This window comes from Nicotiana tabacum, chromosome 23 (assembly GCF_000715075.1).
Source record: "Nicotiana tabacum cultivar K326 chromosome 23, ASM71507v2, whole genome shotgun sequence".
In the NCBI taxonomy this organism is placed as follows: domain Eukaryota; kingdom Viridiplantae; phylum Streptophyta; class Magnoliopsida; order Solanales; family Solanaceae; genus Nicotiana; species Nicotiana tabacum.
This window is the reverse complement of record NC_134102.1, coordinates 138,832,949-138,850,099: the sequence shown is the minus strand read 5'-3', so window position 1 is coordinate 138,850,099 and position 17,151 is coordinate 138,832,949. Positions and strand designations below refer to the sequence as shown.

The 17,151-nt window shown below is 34.0% G+C and overlaps 1 protein-coding gene and 1 pseudogene across 1 annotated transcript; one reads left to right on the top strand and one right to left on the bottom strand.

Annotated features, from left to right (window-relative positions):
- Positions 1 to 2,238: 2,238 nt before the first annotated feature.
- On the top strand, positions 2,239 to 7,001 carry LOC107815423 (uncharacterized). The gene is made up of 6 exons (XM_016641000.2): positions 2,239 to 2,556; positions 3,154 to 3,215; positions 3,300 to 3,435; positions 3,980 to 4,049; positions 5,494 to 5,559; positions 5,997 to 7,001. The coding sequence occupies exons 1-6, from the start codon at positions 2,381 to 2,383 to the stop codon at positions 6,225 to 6,227; spliced, it is 741 nt and encodes a 246-aa protein (XP_016496486.2). The 5' UTR covers positions 2,239 to 2,380; the 3' UTR covers positions 6,228 to 7,001.
- Positions 7,002 to 10,714: 3,713 nt separating this feature from the next.
- LOC107815424 (uncharacterized) lies at positions 10,715 to 11,587 on the bottom strand (annotated as a pseudogene).
- Positions 11,588 to 17,151: the final 5,564 nt, after the last annotated feature.

Here is a 17,151-nt window from a genome sequence, read left to right as displayed (position 1 = left end):
ACACAAGTCATAAATGACATAACAGAGCTATAAAAATTTTTGGAACTGGATTCTGACCCCGATATCAAAAAGTTAACTCCACGGTCAAACTTCCAAACTTAAATTCTTATTTTAGCCATTTCAAATCTATTTTAACTACGGACTTCCAAATAAAATTTCGAACACACCCCTAAGTCCAAAATCACCATACGAATCTGTTAAAATCATCAAAATTCTATTCCGGGATCGTTTGCATATAAGTCGACATTCAGTCACTATTTGAACTTAAGCTTTGAAACTTGGAACTAAGTGTTCCAATTCATTCCAAAACCTCACCGGATCCGAACCGACTACCCCGACAAGTTACATAACAGTTATAAAGTAAATAATGAGTAGTAAATAGAGGAGTGGGACTACAACTTTTAAAACGATTGACCGGGTCAGTACATTAATAGATTAAATGCTCGCAATTTGTAGTGTCCTGCAAAGGAGAATCATGATTTGATTTTACATGAGAAAGAATTAATTTTGTTATACTATTAGTGGATATAATTAAAATTCTATGCTTCGATTTAGAAGTTGAATCCAAATATTCAAAAGTTTGATAATGATGAAAGGAGAAACAACTTGCAAATAAGTATAAAGATTAATGGTTCTAACTTATATACATAGCCTGTAAGAAATTTTAATACCATCCGTATATTTTAATCGATTATAACAGATTATTTACTACTATGTATTAACATTCCCAAGTTAGGATAATTAGCATAATTTGTGTTGTTGTAGGTCATTTTAATTTGATAGAGTAAGAATAATATATAATAATTAGTGTACAAAAATTAAATTCACATTTGACTCCTCTCATCCGTATATTTTAATCGATTATAACAGATCATTTATTACTATGTATTAACATTCCCAAGTTAGGATAATTAGCATAATTTGTGTTGTTGTAGGTCATTTTAATTTGATAGTGTAAGAATATTATATAATAATTATTAGGAGGTTTTAGGTCTTCTTGGCATTTTACAATGTTGCATTTAAGAAAATGTCTTTTTTAGATCTTTTACGTGTAAAAGAAAGATCTCTTACGTATAAAAATAAATCTCTCGTATGTAAAAAAAAGAAAGAGGTAAGGTCATAAAACTAAAAACAAGTTTGTAAAAGGCAAAAAATCAATTGACCCTAATAATTAGTGTACAAAAATTAAATTCACATTTGACTCCTCTCTAACAAAGTTAACATAGAAATTATAACATATAAGTTGAACTCAAACTCACATTTCGATGAAATTGAACGCGTAACTCTCCAATTCCACCTTGAGTTGGTACCCTAAGCCAAAACTACATAGCCCTAAGTTGAGCTAACTTGATGCACTTTATCGGGCGAATAACACATATAGAATATTTTAGTCCCTTACTAATTTTTGACATCGATAACAAAAGTTTCGAGAAAAGTGTCTTATGCCAAAATTTTAAAGTATACTAAGGCAAGATTTTCCTTAACCGTTAGAATTTTAAAGCACATTCATTTGCCCTGATGGATAATATAATTTTTTAATATTGTAGCTGAAAATTCTAGTTATCGCTCAAAATTCAGTGCTTCAGAATTTTAATAATCGAGGAAAATCATGGCCGCCATGCTTTAAAATTCTAACGTGAGGTTATTTTTCCAAAATGTTTCTTAACAAGGACAAAATACAAATAGTGGTTTAAAAAAAAGTTCATCCAGCGTAATTATGGTAAAAATAGCACGGGTTAGTCATTTTTCGGACTGGTAATTGAAAAATAGCCAGCATTTGCAAAGTCATTAAAAAATAGCCACTATTTTGTTGCAATATGGAAAGTTCCAGTATAATATAATGGAGATTGGTGCACATGTGTATGAACTTCCAGCATATTATGCTGGAACTCCGGTACACGGAAAGTTCCAGAATAATATGCTGGAGATTGGAACACATGTGTATGAACTTCCAACATATTATGCTGGACCAATATATTATGGTGAAAGTTCACATGTAAAAAGTTCGAACTCCAGTATATTATACTGGAATATTTTTCGGATTTTGAACAGTGTTTTCGTTCAGATTTATCTTTACATGAAAAGTGACTAAACTTCGATTACTTTTGAAATTGTAGCTATTTTTCAATTACCACTTATAAATCTGACTATTTTTGAATTTCACTCTTATTATGTGAATTTTATCCATGTAAGTTATGGGCCTATCTCTTCATCTTCTCGTCAGCCCAGCCCAATGCTTCCACTGTTTCACAAACTTTCCCAAAATTTGGCGCGAAAATCAATATCAGCAAAATTAGGCGTCAGCTACCAGTTCCGTCATAACTATTCCGATAGCTCAAAACCAATTTCGCCGGCAGTTCATTCAACGGTATCGATCGGAATGCCTAGCCGACGAGCTTCAAAACGCAAGCGTACAGAACAGAAGGAAGAAGCAGAAGAGCCAAAAAAGCAACAAGTAGAAAAAGAAGAAGAAGTGAATGAAAGCTCAAATAAGTCACCAGTAGTGGTATTTGCTCATGGTGCTGGTTCTCCTTCCACCTCTGATTGGATGATCAGGTCATCTCTCTTATATGCACTGATAGTGTAATGAATTTGTATACATACCTTAAGTGTAACTTAAACCTGTTATAGCTGGTTACTTATCTTTTGTCATAGGTTATCAATGAACTTATTAAATAAAGTTATCTGTAATTACCTTTTGATTTTAAGTTATATACACCATCAATGTAAGGATTATTTGCACTATCGGGTCACTTTTACCTGTTGTTGTAGTAGATGGTTTGTCTTATTTTCAAGATTATAAATCTACATTTTAAGGAGGCTTACTTGTAAATATCCAAATATCCTTTCGATGACTTGTATATAACTTAAATTCTTACCTTTTTAAGTTATCTGATTGTGTAAATATTTTTTATACCTTAAGTGCATAAAACTTAAACTCAATTATTTTTTCTCGAAAAGAGTTAAATGACTTTTGTCACTTATGGAGGGAAGTCAATTTTGTCTTACAATAAATACAAATTTTAATCTATATCATTTACTTCAATCAACACATTGACATTGTTGTAAACGACTTCTTAAAAATCAGAGTTTAGCTACATGCTTTATAAGTAGCATAAAGCTTCTGTACTAACTTATCCAAGTTTTGTGAAGATGGAAGGAGATGTTGAGCAAGGCACTGAACGATGCTGAAGTTGTGACTTTTGACTACCCATGTAAAATTTATTTTTCACTTGACGTATTATCCACAAACATTTATAGTACATATTTTCTTGCTGAAATTTTATGGACTCTGGCAGATATGTCTGGTGGAAAGAGGAGGGCTCCCCCCAAGGCAGAAAAATTGGTTGATTTTCACTCCAATATTGTCAAAGAGGTGTCTGCTAAATATCCTGGGCATCCGCTGATCTTGGCAGGGAAGTCAATGGGTTCAAGGTGTTACTCGTTGCTCGTGTTTAGAATACCGTTATACAATTTGGAACTTTCTCCTGTTTTATTTGGAATCAGTTGATGCCATCTAGACAACATAATTCTAACCTTTGTGAATAAGAAAGAGGGGTAATTCATCTTGAGTTGAGTTTCTAGCACAAATTAATGTATCGGGGTGTTAGTCAGAAGGATGTCCGGGTCCTTACATTCTAGATCTCTTTCAATAGATGAGCTTCAGTATGTGTCCATTCTAATCTCCGTAGCATTGTAACAATTAACTTATGTGTAGATATCTTATATTACCTTTGCTCAAATTTGGTTTGCTGGATGCTCTACCACTTCCAATTGCATTGTTTGAATTGTTTCTTTCTAAGAGATTATGCTGAAAGTTACTTAGAACTTTGTTGTGTTTCACAAAGCCATGTTTATTTGGGTGCATTGCCTGATCTTATGTATTTATCGCCTTGTTGCACCGGATAATTGATGAAATGCAGGGTAATGCCATTTAATTCCATATTAACACATGCGGCGAATATCCTCTTTTGTGTAGGGTTAGCTGCATGGTAGCTGCTAATGGCGTCGGTGCTTCAGCTATCGTTTGCTTGGGGTACCCATTAAAGGTTATCTGTTATCCAGATAATGCTCCTGTCCTTCTTACCCATTTGGTTTTATTTAATGTTCCCCTTTCCCCCCAAGCTGGAGAGTTAATGATGATTGATTTGCCAGATTTATGTCTAATCTTCCTAAAGCTTAGATGGTTTTCTCTCTCCAACATGTATTTTGCTGACGTTCATATGATGGTGCCTTTGGCAGATTGCGTCAACATAATTCGAGTAGCGCGAGATGCCGGAAAGATGACACTTCTTACATACTGAAAATCTAATCCCACCATAAATTCATGGATTTTTGTATTTCTCTTGCTGAATTGAATTATTTACTCTTAGCATACAACCAAAGATTTTAAAAAGCTTATAAAATTTGTCTCTCAACTAGTAAGATGGATAAAAATTTTAGCTTGTGTTTGCATCCTGACATGGAGGACAGTTGGACACCAATTGGTTTGTGTCTTTAACACCAACTTAAATTTCTTTTCTCCTTTCTAGTTGTTAAAGGCTGGATTGTTGTGCCCTCTATTTGAAACTATGAGCTGCTTTTCATTTTTTTTTTAAAAACTCCGTTTCATAAGTCAAAATTCCGTATCCCTATTTATAAATGTGGAAGAATAAAGGCCTCCTTTTAATAAATCTAAGTTATTATAAGAAGAAAATCCCTTAATTCCCTCATTGCTAATTTATCTACTTTTAGCACTTGAAATTATTTTCTAATATTTCTTGATAACTATTGCAATTGAAAATTCTTGAATACTTGCATCTATTTTTTGGTCATTGGAGCCTACAAATTGTTTGAGTATGTACTTTATGCATATACATTCAGACACTTCTTCGGGTGCAGTGGTTGAGCCATGAATTTCGCTTAAGGGTGTTACAGGTTTTGATATATAAAATGTAACTTTTGACCTATAATTTTCTATATATGCAGTATAATTTTCTGATGAAGGGTGTTCAACTAACCACCCTTCACCCTCTATGTGGCTACACCATTGCATAGATGCACAATTGGTTGCTCTCAAGAGTATCTATTTGTGTTTGATGTGTATGTACATGTTCTTTGCTACATTGGTCCTTACTTCTTATTCCAAAATCAAGTGCTTTATTTCTGTCAATCTTGAGTGGTCTAAATTGATTATTAAGATTGAATGCTCATCATATAAACTAAGTACTGGTATCTGAGCAACTTAGTGAAGAACAAACTCAATCACATTAATTTTTGGTTCGATGCTCATGTTCACGATGTTCATTACTTATTTACTTATAAAGGTGGAGATATTTAGGCATGTATGTGTATACATTGCAGTGAAAATATATACTTCATATAAATGCATGTGTAGTTCACCGTTATTAATTTATTTGTTGCTTTTACCTTTTTAGTAATTATCTTTTGCTGAATATATATGCAGTCATTTCTTTTTTGTCTCTTTTATAAGTCTAGCTGCAAATATTTCAGGGTGCAAAAGGTGCAACACGAGATGAGTTGCTGTTACAAATTGATGTACCTATTATGTTTGTGCAGGTAAAAGCACTTGCTTATAGATGCATCCATGTCACATGGACATAAAGGTCGATCTTTATGAGAGGCTTATTTGTTAGACGGGCATTCTTGTTTAGTAATACGCACAAGAATGGGCGCACACATTAGCGAAACCTAATTGTTTACGGATGGGCTATACACACACTTGTTATAGCCCTAAGTGTACATTTGCACTAACATACATGCATACACAAATACGTTTCATTATGATTTAATTTAATGGCTTTTGTGCACTCATTGCTAATTTGCTAGGTCATATAGCTAAAAAATTTATACTATTCACAGCTCAAATTAATCATTTTTGTTGTCAGCCATTACTATAATACCATAATATTAGTTTCGGGGAGAGGGTGGCGGTGCTAACTATAAACTTATCCATGTTCAAGACTTTGTAAATGTTGTGGCTTATTTTCATGTAGGGTAGCAAAGATGGGCTTTGTCCACTGGAGAAGCTGGAAGCTGTAAGAAAGAAAATGAAGTGTGCTAATGAATTATATGTGATTGACGGTGGTGATCACTCCTTCAAAATTGGGAAAAAGCACTTACAGTTGGCTGAGTCCACCCAAGAGGAAGCTGAAAAGCTTGCTGTTCATGCTATTGCAAATTTTGTTTCTAATCACGTGAAAGAGGGGTGCTTTTCAACTACTTAACTGTAAGCAACCGGTGATAGTTTTACTTTTTTAGTCCGGTTTGTGCAAAGATGGTTCATGACTGCTTCCTTGTAGGGTATAGGATTTTTTTCCCTTTTTCTTTAGGGGTGGGGGGCCATCTTTTTTGTTATGGCATTGTTGTAGCATATCTGCAAATGTTGCTCACTGTGAAGTACTACTAGTAATTAGTATCTAAAGCTTTAGCCTCTAGTTCTTTTCCCCACCTCAGGAGTATCCTCTTTGTCTATTTTTCTATGATACCATTACTTTCATGCAATGGACCAAGCTTCTGTATGGAAAAATATGATACGTACTCACTTAAAGAAGTAGCAAGGTTCCTATAAGTAGTTTCTGGAAAACTTTTATATGTTTGTTTTGCTTATAGCCAAGATATATGGACTTCTAATCGGGGGTTTTCATTTTCTATAAGCTTTGGAAAGAAAATAGGTGGTCATTGGCCATTATATGTGCAACCCTGTTCAGAAAGTACTTTCTCACCATCCAATTTCTTTTTGTTTGGTTTAGGTAATGCTAATGAAGTTGTAGTGCAATTATATGGTCTTATTGATTGGTTTAAGGAACTGATCTTTGTTCTGATCACTTAAATTCAACATTGAACGTTTTCATTGCATAATCAAAATGATAAGCATTTATTGACAGGCACATCATTCCTCCATTCAGGTAAGGTACTTTAGCATCCGTCTTATTTAAGGATTCAAGTTGCTTTCATCTTTGCACTCCTTGTATATGATCTTTCATGGGATCTTCTCTTAGTTCTGCACACAAAACAAGAAATTTAGGTTGTAGAGAAAAGTTCTGATATTCTCTGGTCATGGGCTCGGAAATGAGAAAACATTTATAAATTTCAAGACATGTTACTTTATTATAAAACTTCGCTGTTGTGACCGTTTCTGCAAGTTCCCTACTAGGCTTATATGGATAAATGGTTACTAACACAATTGCCTTCTGAATGATGCATAGGAGGGTGTGGATCATACCTTCTTCTGTCCACATTTTTCATTATCACTGTCATCACTGCTGCTGCTGCTGTCACTGAACTTGTATTTTTCTTCTTTGTTCTTCTTCCTCATTTGCATCGTAGGCATGCAATGCCCTTCCATCTTTTTCCTTCCATTAGTTGTAGTATGAGTCGGGTATGAAGAATGCTGGGAATGGTTAGCATGAGTGCCATGAGTTGCACAGGATTCATGGCAGACAGACTGATGTAGTTGCTGGGTGTGTGCCTTCTGGCCATTTTGAGTTTGATGTTCATGGTGAAACATTTTGTGTGCCATTTCTTTCATTTTGTCAGTGAAAGAGTGGCGCTCATTATTTGCCTTTTGGCTTGTTGGGGTGCTAGTCTTGTTGCCCACAGCTTTTTGGCTAGTCGGAGTGCTGGTCTTGTTGCCAACAGCCTTTTGGCTAGTTGGTGTGCAGGTCTTGTTGCACACGGTGGAGGATTGAACATGATTGTTTTGCTGAGTGGGCTTGCTACATTGAACTGATGCCATGAGTGATTGAATTGAAACTAGAGATATTTTCTTCTGGACTATTCTCTTCTTGTTGCCTGATATTCACAGGATGATTGAAATATATGCATGTATGCAATAGCAACATGAATTAGTGGTGGGATTCTTTTCTTATCAGTTGTCCTATCATCTTTGAATCTCCTTTTCTACCAAAGGCTAAACTTTGAAGAGCATCTCATTCTATTCCAGGCCATGTTTTATTTTCTTATGGCTATATTCCAAATCCTTCAACTAAGCTTTTGACCTCATCCACCGCATATATTGCAGTTCACAAAGAAGTGGTAATGTAGCCCATGAACTGACCTTTTGGCTTTTACAAAAATGCACAGAAAGAATAAGACAGGTTCCCATTCTTTTGAGATTCCCATACCTTTTCTTCCACCTGCTTCAGTTAAAAAATACATGTAAAATTGTTCTGGTTCAGAGGCTTGCATAATAAAATAGACCCAAAAAAGAAAAGGAAATGCTGATATTAGTTTGCTATTTAAATCTTGAAAATTCATTGCCCTAATAATTTAACGATTTTCTCTAGAAGGACTGAAGTGTAAATTTCTGAGAGAAGCAGTAATGAAACTTATTCTCATCTTGATTGACATGAAGGCAAATCAACAGACTATTTTAATGGAAAGCATGACAAAATTATTAGTCATAATTTCTTTGGCAAATAATGCATATATCTGGTGTTCTCAATTAAATCTCAGTAGCTGAGTTCTATGGAAGTAATCAACATCTTTTATGTTTGAACTGTCTAGCTATGTAGAAATATAATGCCATTGTTATGCCCCTAGGCTTAGCTAAAGGATTTTTGTGGTACTGACTAGATTCCTTATTTTCTCCGTCTCAGCTCTCCATCTCTTTAGGTGTGCGTATTATGAATGACAAAAACTTAGACACACTCGATGTTTACACCAAATCTATAAGTTTAACATGTTAAGTGGTTTAGAGTATATGTAGAAGACATATGTTATGCATTCATTGATCTGATGTAAACACCGGTCTGGGTGCGTCTTTATGAACATAGGCATTGCAGAGTCCAATAGGCCAACAGAGTTTGATTAGTTTCAATCAAGGCTGTCCAACGGGACAGACCGTCCCGTCCTGTCCCGTCCCGCGTCCCGTCCCGGTCCCGTCCCATTTAATTCTAAACGGGATGGCCCCATGTTAAACGGGACACGGGATGGGACGGGATGGCCATTTCGTCCCGTTTGTCCCGTCCCGTCCCGCCTGTCCCCCGTCCTATTTTTTTTGTGCATTATATACAAAAAACTTATAATCCTGCTTTTCAAGGTTTTCCTAAGACCACGGTTAGAAATGATGTTTTTAAATTTCAAACCGAATATCTTCAGTATATTCGTTGTGTATTGTTTCACTTAGATTGTAAAGTGTCTATCACATCTGATATAGGTCGTAGTCCTAATGGCTGTGATTATTTAACTGTTACATGTCATTGGGTTGATCATCACTGGAACATGCAAAAACGTATTATTGGTTATAAATTTGTTGATTCAAAACACACTGGAGCATATATTGCAACTACTGTTCTATAAATTGTTGATTTTTATGGACTCATTGATAAAGTTTTAACTATCACCTTAGATAATACTTCTGCTAAGTGCTAACACAACTGCAACAACTAGCTTAATGAAATGATTGCAAAATTAATCCAACTTATGCACCGGCCATTAATGAAATGATTGCAAAATTTTAAAAGTATTTTTTCCCTATTCCCCAAGTTTATTTAATTTCTACTATACTTAACTCATCTTTAAAATTAAGAGGTGCAAATGGACTTGTTCGTAAAATTTATGAGAATTTAGCGATTCAAGAAAATGAACAACCATCTCTCGAAGACTGCCAAGCTAACATATATTCTTATGACGGCATGTATTCTATGGAAACAACATGTGGTGAAACTAAGGAAGAAGAAGAATACAATGAGATACTTAGCACTGGGAGCTATGACGGCATGCAACTCATGGAGCATCAATCAACATTGCCAATTCCAGAACAATGTCCGAGAGAAATTATAGATAAGTTACAACGAAGTAATATAGGAGCTTACAAATATTAGTGTGATAATTTGTAATTGGCTACTAAGAGGCCTAGTTCAAACAGAACCCTTCATAGAAGGTGGCTGCGTGGATTAGGTGTTGTTCAAAAGAATTATATTTGTATATGAGATTTGAAAGTTCTATTAATAAAATAAAAGGCTCTAAGCGTTGAATTTTTTTTTATGAATTGTCTTACACTCTTACTTAGTTACTTAATAGCTTGAAATTATATTAAATAAATTATAACTCTATTATAAATTTATAATTACTAGAATATTTCATTACAAGTCTTTTGTTTTAATATTTTATAATTCTTTACTTAGTTTCCTAATTTCCGTTTAATTTTTAAGTTTATTAAATAAGTCAAAAAACTAGCTGTTGCAAACTTTAAAAACTTAGTCATTGTCAAAAGAATAGTGGTTGCCAAATTTAATGCTTAAATAATTTTTTTTTAAAAACGGCACTTAAGGCCCGCGAACCCGTCCCGTCCCGTTCCGTCCCATCCCGTTTGTTAGCGGGACGGGATGGGCCTACCGTCCGTCCCGTCTCGTCCTGTCTCGTCCCGTTTGTTAGCGGGACGGGATGTGCCTACCGTTTCGTCCCGTTTGTCCCGTCCCGTTTCGTCCCGTCCTGCCACCGTCCCGGCTAAATGTCGTCCCGTCCCGTTAATTTTGTCTCGTCCCGTCCCGTTGGACAGCCATAGTTTCAATATACTCTTTCTGACCCCTGTTTACCAGCTGGACGATGGTGCTCTCTGTCCTCATTGTGCATCTCGTTGCGTTTTAATTTTGGACTTTGTGACATATGGATTCCTGCTTTATTTTCTAGTAAAAATGCAGCAAGATCAAACCCTTCAAATGGCTGATGGAATATACTATTTTGCTAATACATTCATGAGTAGCCTGAACACTTTAAGCCTTTCTTTATTTCCATTTACACTTGCTGCTTTCTTATATTGGTTTCTGGAGTTTTATGAGGAGTTCCACGGATGTCTTGAGCATTCCTTTTAATACCTACCAACTACCAACAATGAAATGACCATCTTTTTCTTCATCAGTGAACATTGAAATATACAGAAGCAAAAGGTAGACAATAGGCTATACCTTGTTCCTTCCACAGTTCTCGTTGTCGCTCTCATCACTGCTGCTACTACTGCTGCTATCACTGCCATCTCTGCAGCGTCCATCTTTGTTCTTCTTTCTCCTCATGGTCTTCAGCTGATCACCTATTTTATGCATGAAACCCCCTTCCTTCTTCGAGCCATGGCATGCTGTCTGCTGGCTGTGGTTACCATGACTTCCTTGCATAGCAGTGGAGCCATGGCATCCTGATTGTTGAGGTTTGGCGCCATGGCATGCAGTCTGCTGGCTGTGGTGCATGATTTCCGTGCATAGTAGCGGAGCCATTGCCTGCTGAATGTTGAATTTTGGAGCCGTGGCATGCAGTTTGTTGGCTATGGTTAGCATGACCTCCATGCATAGCAGTGGAGCCATGGCCTGCTGAATGTTGAGTTTTGGAGCCATGGCAGGCGGATTGCTGACCGTGATTCTCGTGGTGGAACATTTTGCCCGTCATCTCTTTCATTTTGTCAGCAAAAGAGTGGTGCTCACTGTTTGCTTTGTGGCAAGTCACAGTGGTGGTTTTTTGGCAGTCAGTTTGTTGCGCAACTGGCTTTTGGCACTGAAGTGATGCCATTGATTGTGGCTGAAACTGAACAGAGAATGACTCTTTTAATTCATGTTCTAATTTCTTATGGCTTGCTCACTTGACATAGCGAGTCATTTGACATCTATTTATAGTAGTTTTGGTCGCGGAGATTCTTCTCTTTGCACCTCACATCACTAGCTCTATCATTTTTGAATCTCTTTCCGTCAGGTAAAGGATTGAGAAGCATTTATTCTATTCCTTGCGATAATTGTGTTATATATTCATTATTCTAATTTCTGAACGTGGACGAGTTCCACATATATGGAACAAGAATAGCTGGAAGAAAACTCTAGACAAGTAAGCATGTGGCCTGGTGTAACAACTTAGGCCACTAGTGATATTGCCCGCTTTGGGTCTAGGCCCTCACGGCTTTAAAACGCGTCACTAGGGTCTAAGACTTGTTAACTTATATACCAAGCATCTCTTTTGTGTTTTTTGATGTGAGATTCTGTTAAAGTCTGGGTGTGTTAGTGTTACACCCGAGATATGACAGTTTAAACTTGTTGATTCTTTCCCTTTTGAGCGGTAAACCTGGGATATGACAGTTTATTCCTTGGGATAAATCTGTTATCTGTTGAATCTGTTCAATTATTTTGTTGCTACAGTGTGAAACTTATAAATAAGCAGAATAATTTGATCAACTATCTTCTTATTTGATTTACTATCGTTTTTTTTTTTTTTTTGATTTGCACCGGGTGTCCGAGTCTCTTTGAGCCCCGACTAATTCCGGGGGTGCACAGGCCCTCGGCAAGAAGTTTCCCGCAAGTGCACCACGGTTAATTCAGGTTTTACCCTCAGGGGTTGACCTAGTGGCAATTGACTTGAGCCTTGGGGTTTGATTTACTATCGTTAATGTGTAGAAATGTGTACGAATCTTCCTAGGCATCAGCCAAGGAGAAAGGTAAGTACACTATTTTCCTCCCTAATAGGCAGAGTACATTTGAATATTATACACATGCTACTGATTTGAAAAGCTTTTGAATTCGACTTTATTCTATATGCGTTTCCATTATTTGTTGTCTAATTCATATATTCTTTTTTCTCTTTCTCCATATAATAACAAATAGAGGGCAGGGAAGGGCTAATTGTGCAGAGGCTATTAGGATTCAAACTGCAAACATTTTAGAGATAGATATTCTAGATTGATAGCAGCAGATGACATCTTGGACTGAAAAATGTGTGCGTATAAAAGGGCAAAATTCACAAATAGCCACTTTTTACTCATGTAATTGAAGAGTTCCAAATTTCACATGTGAAAGTCCAGGATATTGTTACTTGTGGAATTTGAAACTTCATGACAATAACTATTTATCAATTATAAGGCTAAAAAGCGGTTAGCCTGCACAATTACTACCCCCATTGAAGCAAGAGTTGTCACATAAGCACATATTTAAGCCCAGTGCAATGGATGGTATCTCTATAAAATGCCCCAACAAAGATTGACACTCTATTACGAATTTTTCCATTCTCAAAATTTGAACCTGAGATCTTTGTAATTTTAACTTATACGTAATAGCCTCTAACAAATTTCATTCTCAAAATTCAAATCTGAAACCTTTGTAAGTTTTTATTCTTTTTCTTTCTAAATGGTCATCGCAAATTCCAATATCCGATGTTTACAGTTCTCATAAATGTATGAACTTGGGGGCCATTTGGTTTAAAATCAAGTTATGCATAAATTTGTTGTGCAAGGATTAATAATACAAAAATTAATAATACATGAATTATAATACAGCTGATCATTTTTTATTGCCCCGTTTAGTCCATTGTACTAAAAATTGCATATATAATATATAACTTAAACTTGTGTTTGATTTAAAAATGTGTAGTGTTTGGAAAAGGGTTTGAGGAGATCCACAAAGGAAGGTTTGGCATTTTGAATGCTTTATTCATATATAACTTAAACATTCTATTGTTATACCAGAAGGGGAGACTTGACGTAACTGGTAAAGTTGTTGTCATTTAACCACGAGGTCACGGGTTTAAACCGTGGAAACAAGCTCTTATAGGAATGCAGCTTAGTGCACCGGGCTGCCCTTATTATTCTATTGTTGGTCTTGGTAAAAAATAGTACATCAATTGGTGTATTATATTATACCAAGCTTAGCTATACATCATTCAAAAGACAAACCAAACATTGGATATAACAGTACCAAATCTTATACGATGATTGTTTCAAAAATCCACCCAAACAAGCCCTTAGTTTTTTCAGATAGTGATTGGAGAGTAAGAATAATTCAACTGGACAACAGTCGGTCAAAAAGGCAACTAAACTCCGAACTCATAACACTAAGGTCAAATTTTAGTCTCGTGGAAGCCATCTCGTTGGAGATATTACACTATCTAAATTGGGGAAAAAGGAAAAAAGTTTGACTCTCTGAGCAAAATGGGCAACCAAATGCAACTATTAGAGTAGTTTGGTTAGGATGGAATAGACAAAGATAGCTCACGGGATTAGTTATTCCATTTTTTATATAGGATAGTTAATTTTATTATTTTAATACAAAATGATTTACGAGACTAACTAATACTCATAACGAAACGCGGAATTATCCCTTATTTCATTGACCAAATTCTTGGTCAGCGCCAACTTCAACCAGTGATGGAGCCAAAATTTTGGTTAAGAGGTGTTAAAATATATAAAAGTAAATATATCAGAAAATTAAGGGAATATATATATATATATATATATATATATATATATATATATATTTTTTTTTTTTTTTTTTTTAGCGAAATAAAGTATTTTTTTCCGCCAAAAAATATTATTTGGCATCACTTCCTATAAGGTGGCTCCGCCACTTACTTCAACAGAGTTGAAAGAGGAAATCATAGTACTAGCACTTAAGGTTAATAACATCTAGAAGTTCTTGTCTAGTAGTCTTTGAATTTTCATCCCTTTTTGTCAGTGAGCAATAAACCAAAAAAAATAAAAACTGCATATATAAGAGAAATTATGTGGCACTCATCTCATCTACTGATCTACCCAATAGACAGAAAGGACGCGGAATGAGAGGTTTGAATATATATTCTTGTAATTTTTGTTTGTCTCCCAAAAAATCACATATTTCAAATTTTCAATGTCTGACTTAAAAGACAATTACTTTTATAATTGTGGTAGTCAAATTAGCTCGTGTACACCTCGATCAATTTTACTTCACATCAATATAAATATTAGATAACTTTATCTACTCAGGTTTCGATAAATAAGAAGAAATCACAGTATTTTTACTTGCGCTAATATTTGAGCCCGAGACTGTATGATTATTAACCTACGTTATAACTATTAGACCAAGTCATTGGGTGCACAGTTTTTTTATTATCGAAAACTCAATCATTAACGTCAAAATGGCCAAATCATCTAGAGATAGAAATGGACCCCATTTTTGTGGTTTTGAATTGGTCAGACAATGGACTTTTTTTAAAAAATTTCTAGAATTACAGCGATAAGCAAACAATGCCTCGTGCAAATGTGATGTATGAGAGAGAAATAGAGAATTGAGTCAGATTCCAAAAATAAACGCATTAATTTCTTAATGTTTGCACTGTTATAGATTCAACTCGTTTGGTCAACATAAGTAACATGATTGTAATAGAATTAGAGTTTTTTTCTTGGTAATTAATAGAATTAGAGTTGTTAATGATTGAGGACCTGAACTATTCAATAGTAAAGGGTGGCCTTTGAATAGTGTATTACAGGATTTTTGTTCTCACTGAAAAGCATAGACCTAGGGCTAAAAAAACATCAATTTGGAAACGCAATACATAATATAATTAATAAATAAAATAAGTATGCAAGCAGAGATGTTCTCCAATTATTCGTACCGTTAAAAACTCATTTCGTGGTTTATATTAAACCAAAAAATTTATTCAAGAAATTAAAAATTAAAGTCAAATACATGTTAATTAACAACGTATTAAATGTTAAATATGTAAAAGACATATATCTTTTATTCATTTATTTAGTGTAAACATCGAATATAAGTAAAATTTTACGGATTGTTTTCATTTTGGGATTTTCTCGGACTATATGTCGCCATTGCTACTCAACCTCCTTGCTAGTTCGTACATCTCTATATAATCCTATGTGGATTAGATTGATCGATCGATATCTATTTATTCTATATTATTATAAAAATATGAATACAATATCGGTTTACAAAAATAATCTTATAATATTAAATATAATAACTCTTAATAAAAGGATATAGCCGAAATTCTAGATATTCGCCTTATAATCCAATTAGTTTTAGGACATAATACTACACGTTAGAAATCCTACATGATTACCTTTAAAAATCTTATTAATATAATTACTTTCGGGCATAGACATATAATACTACATATTAGCGTGTATACCTAATACCTTTAGGAACACGTTATGCTTTCTTTTAATATAATTACTTTCGGGATAGACACATATTTTTAGTCATGTAATCCTATTACTTCTAGAATATACTTCTTAAAAAATTTTATTACTTATTTAATTTGAAAACGTATTATAATGTCCTATTACTAATTTAATTTGAGAATGTATAATATTGTCCAAATCGATTTAGAAAAAGGAGATCCTATACTATTATAAAAGCACAAATTCAATATTAATATATCAAAGTAGCCCTAAAATATTAAATGGAAGAACTCACAAGGAAAGGACATAACTGCAATAACCTTTTTTGGACTGCAATAACCTTTTATGCTAATTTTTAATATTTAAAATATTATCTATTAAATTCTTATTAAAATATGTATGAAGGTTTAATAAAATCAATTTCATAAGAATCGTCCGTATTGGCAATACATTACCACTCCATAAAATCAATTTTATCAAGAAAAAATAAAAGTAATATTAAATAGTATGCAAATTGAGGGAAAACAATTCCATAATATATTTTTATATTATATTTAAATTGTTTTCCTACTCAAACAATATAATTTTTTAATCAATTTTTCATGTAATACTGAAAAATACCCAATTATTAAACAACAACTAGGAAAATATTTAAGAATATAAATGTGTGAGAAAGAGAAAAAAATAGTTGGTAAGAGTCAATACCACTAATGATTCTACAAACATAAAGATCTAAAAGTGAAATGTCATATCCATATTTTACTTTTTGAAAATAAAATTTATGGTGGATAAAATTATAATTAAGATTAAATATTCAAAACAAGAGATGAACTAATATTAACATCTGAATCAACATAGAATAAATTATTTTTTATGTTAAAATCAAATAATTATATCTTTTAATTAATTATTTAACAAGAGAATCCAATTTAATTATTTTTTAAATTCATCATATGAGTAAAATTCTTATTCAAGTTTAAAAACAAATCTTAGGATACACAAATTTATTCCATAAAAAGAGTGTTAGAGATTTAAAAGATTAGAACACAAAGTAAAAGGGTTACTATATTATTAAGTATCAAAATGCTATACAAGTGTATGAGGAAGCACAATCAAAGCTAAATCCTTAACAAGAACAAGCTTTCAAGACTATATTATAAAGAGTCGACTCTGGTATAGCAGGATTATTCTTTGTAGATGCCTCCATCGGAATCAAAATAATATTTCTATGTCATGCATTATTTTCAAATATCATATCAAGAGGCATGATATTGTTAGCAATAATA

What these genes read in the sequence shown, in the direction of transcription:
- LOC107815423 (XM_016641000.2), top strand. Translation starts at nt 2,381, where the DNA reads ATGCCTAGCCGACGAGCTTCAAAACGCAAGCGTACAGAACAGAAGGAA. An exon ending in TGTGACTTTTGACTACCCAT is followed by an intron (nt 3,216 to 3,299) that starts GTAAAATTTATT and finishes GGACTCTGGCAG; the next exon opens with ATATGTCTGGTGGAAAGAGG. An exon ending in TACCTATTATGTTTGTGCAG is followed by an intron (nt 5,560 to 5,996) that starts GTAAAAGCACTT and finishes ATTTTCATGTAG; the next exon opens with GGTAGCAAAGATGGGCTTTG.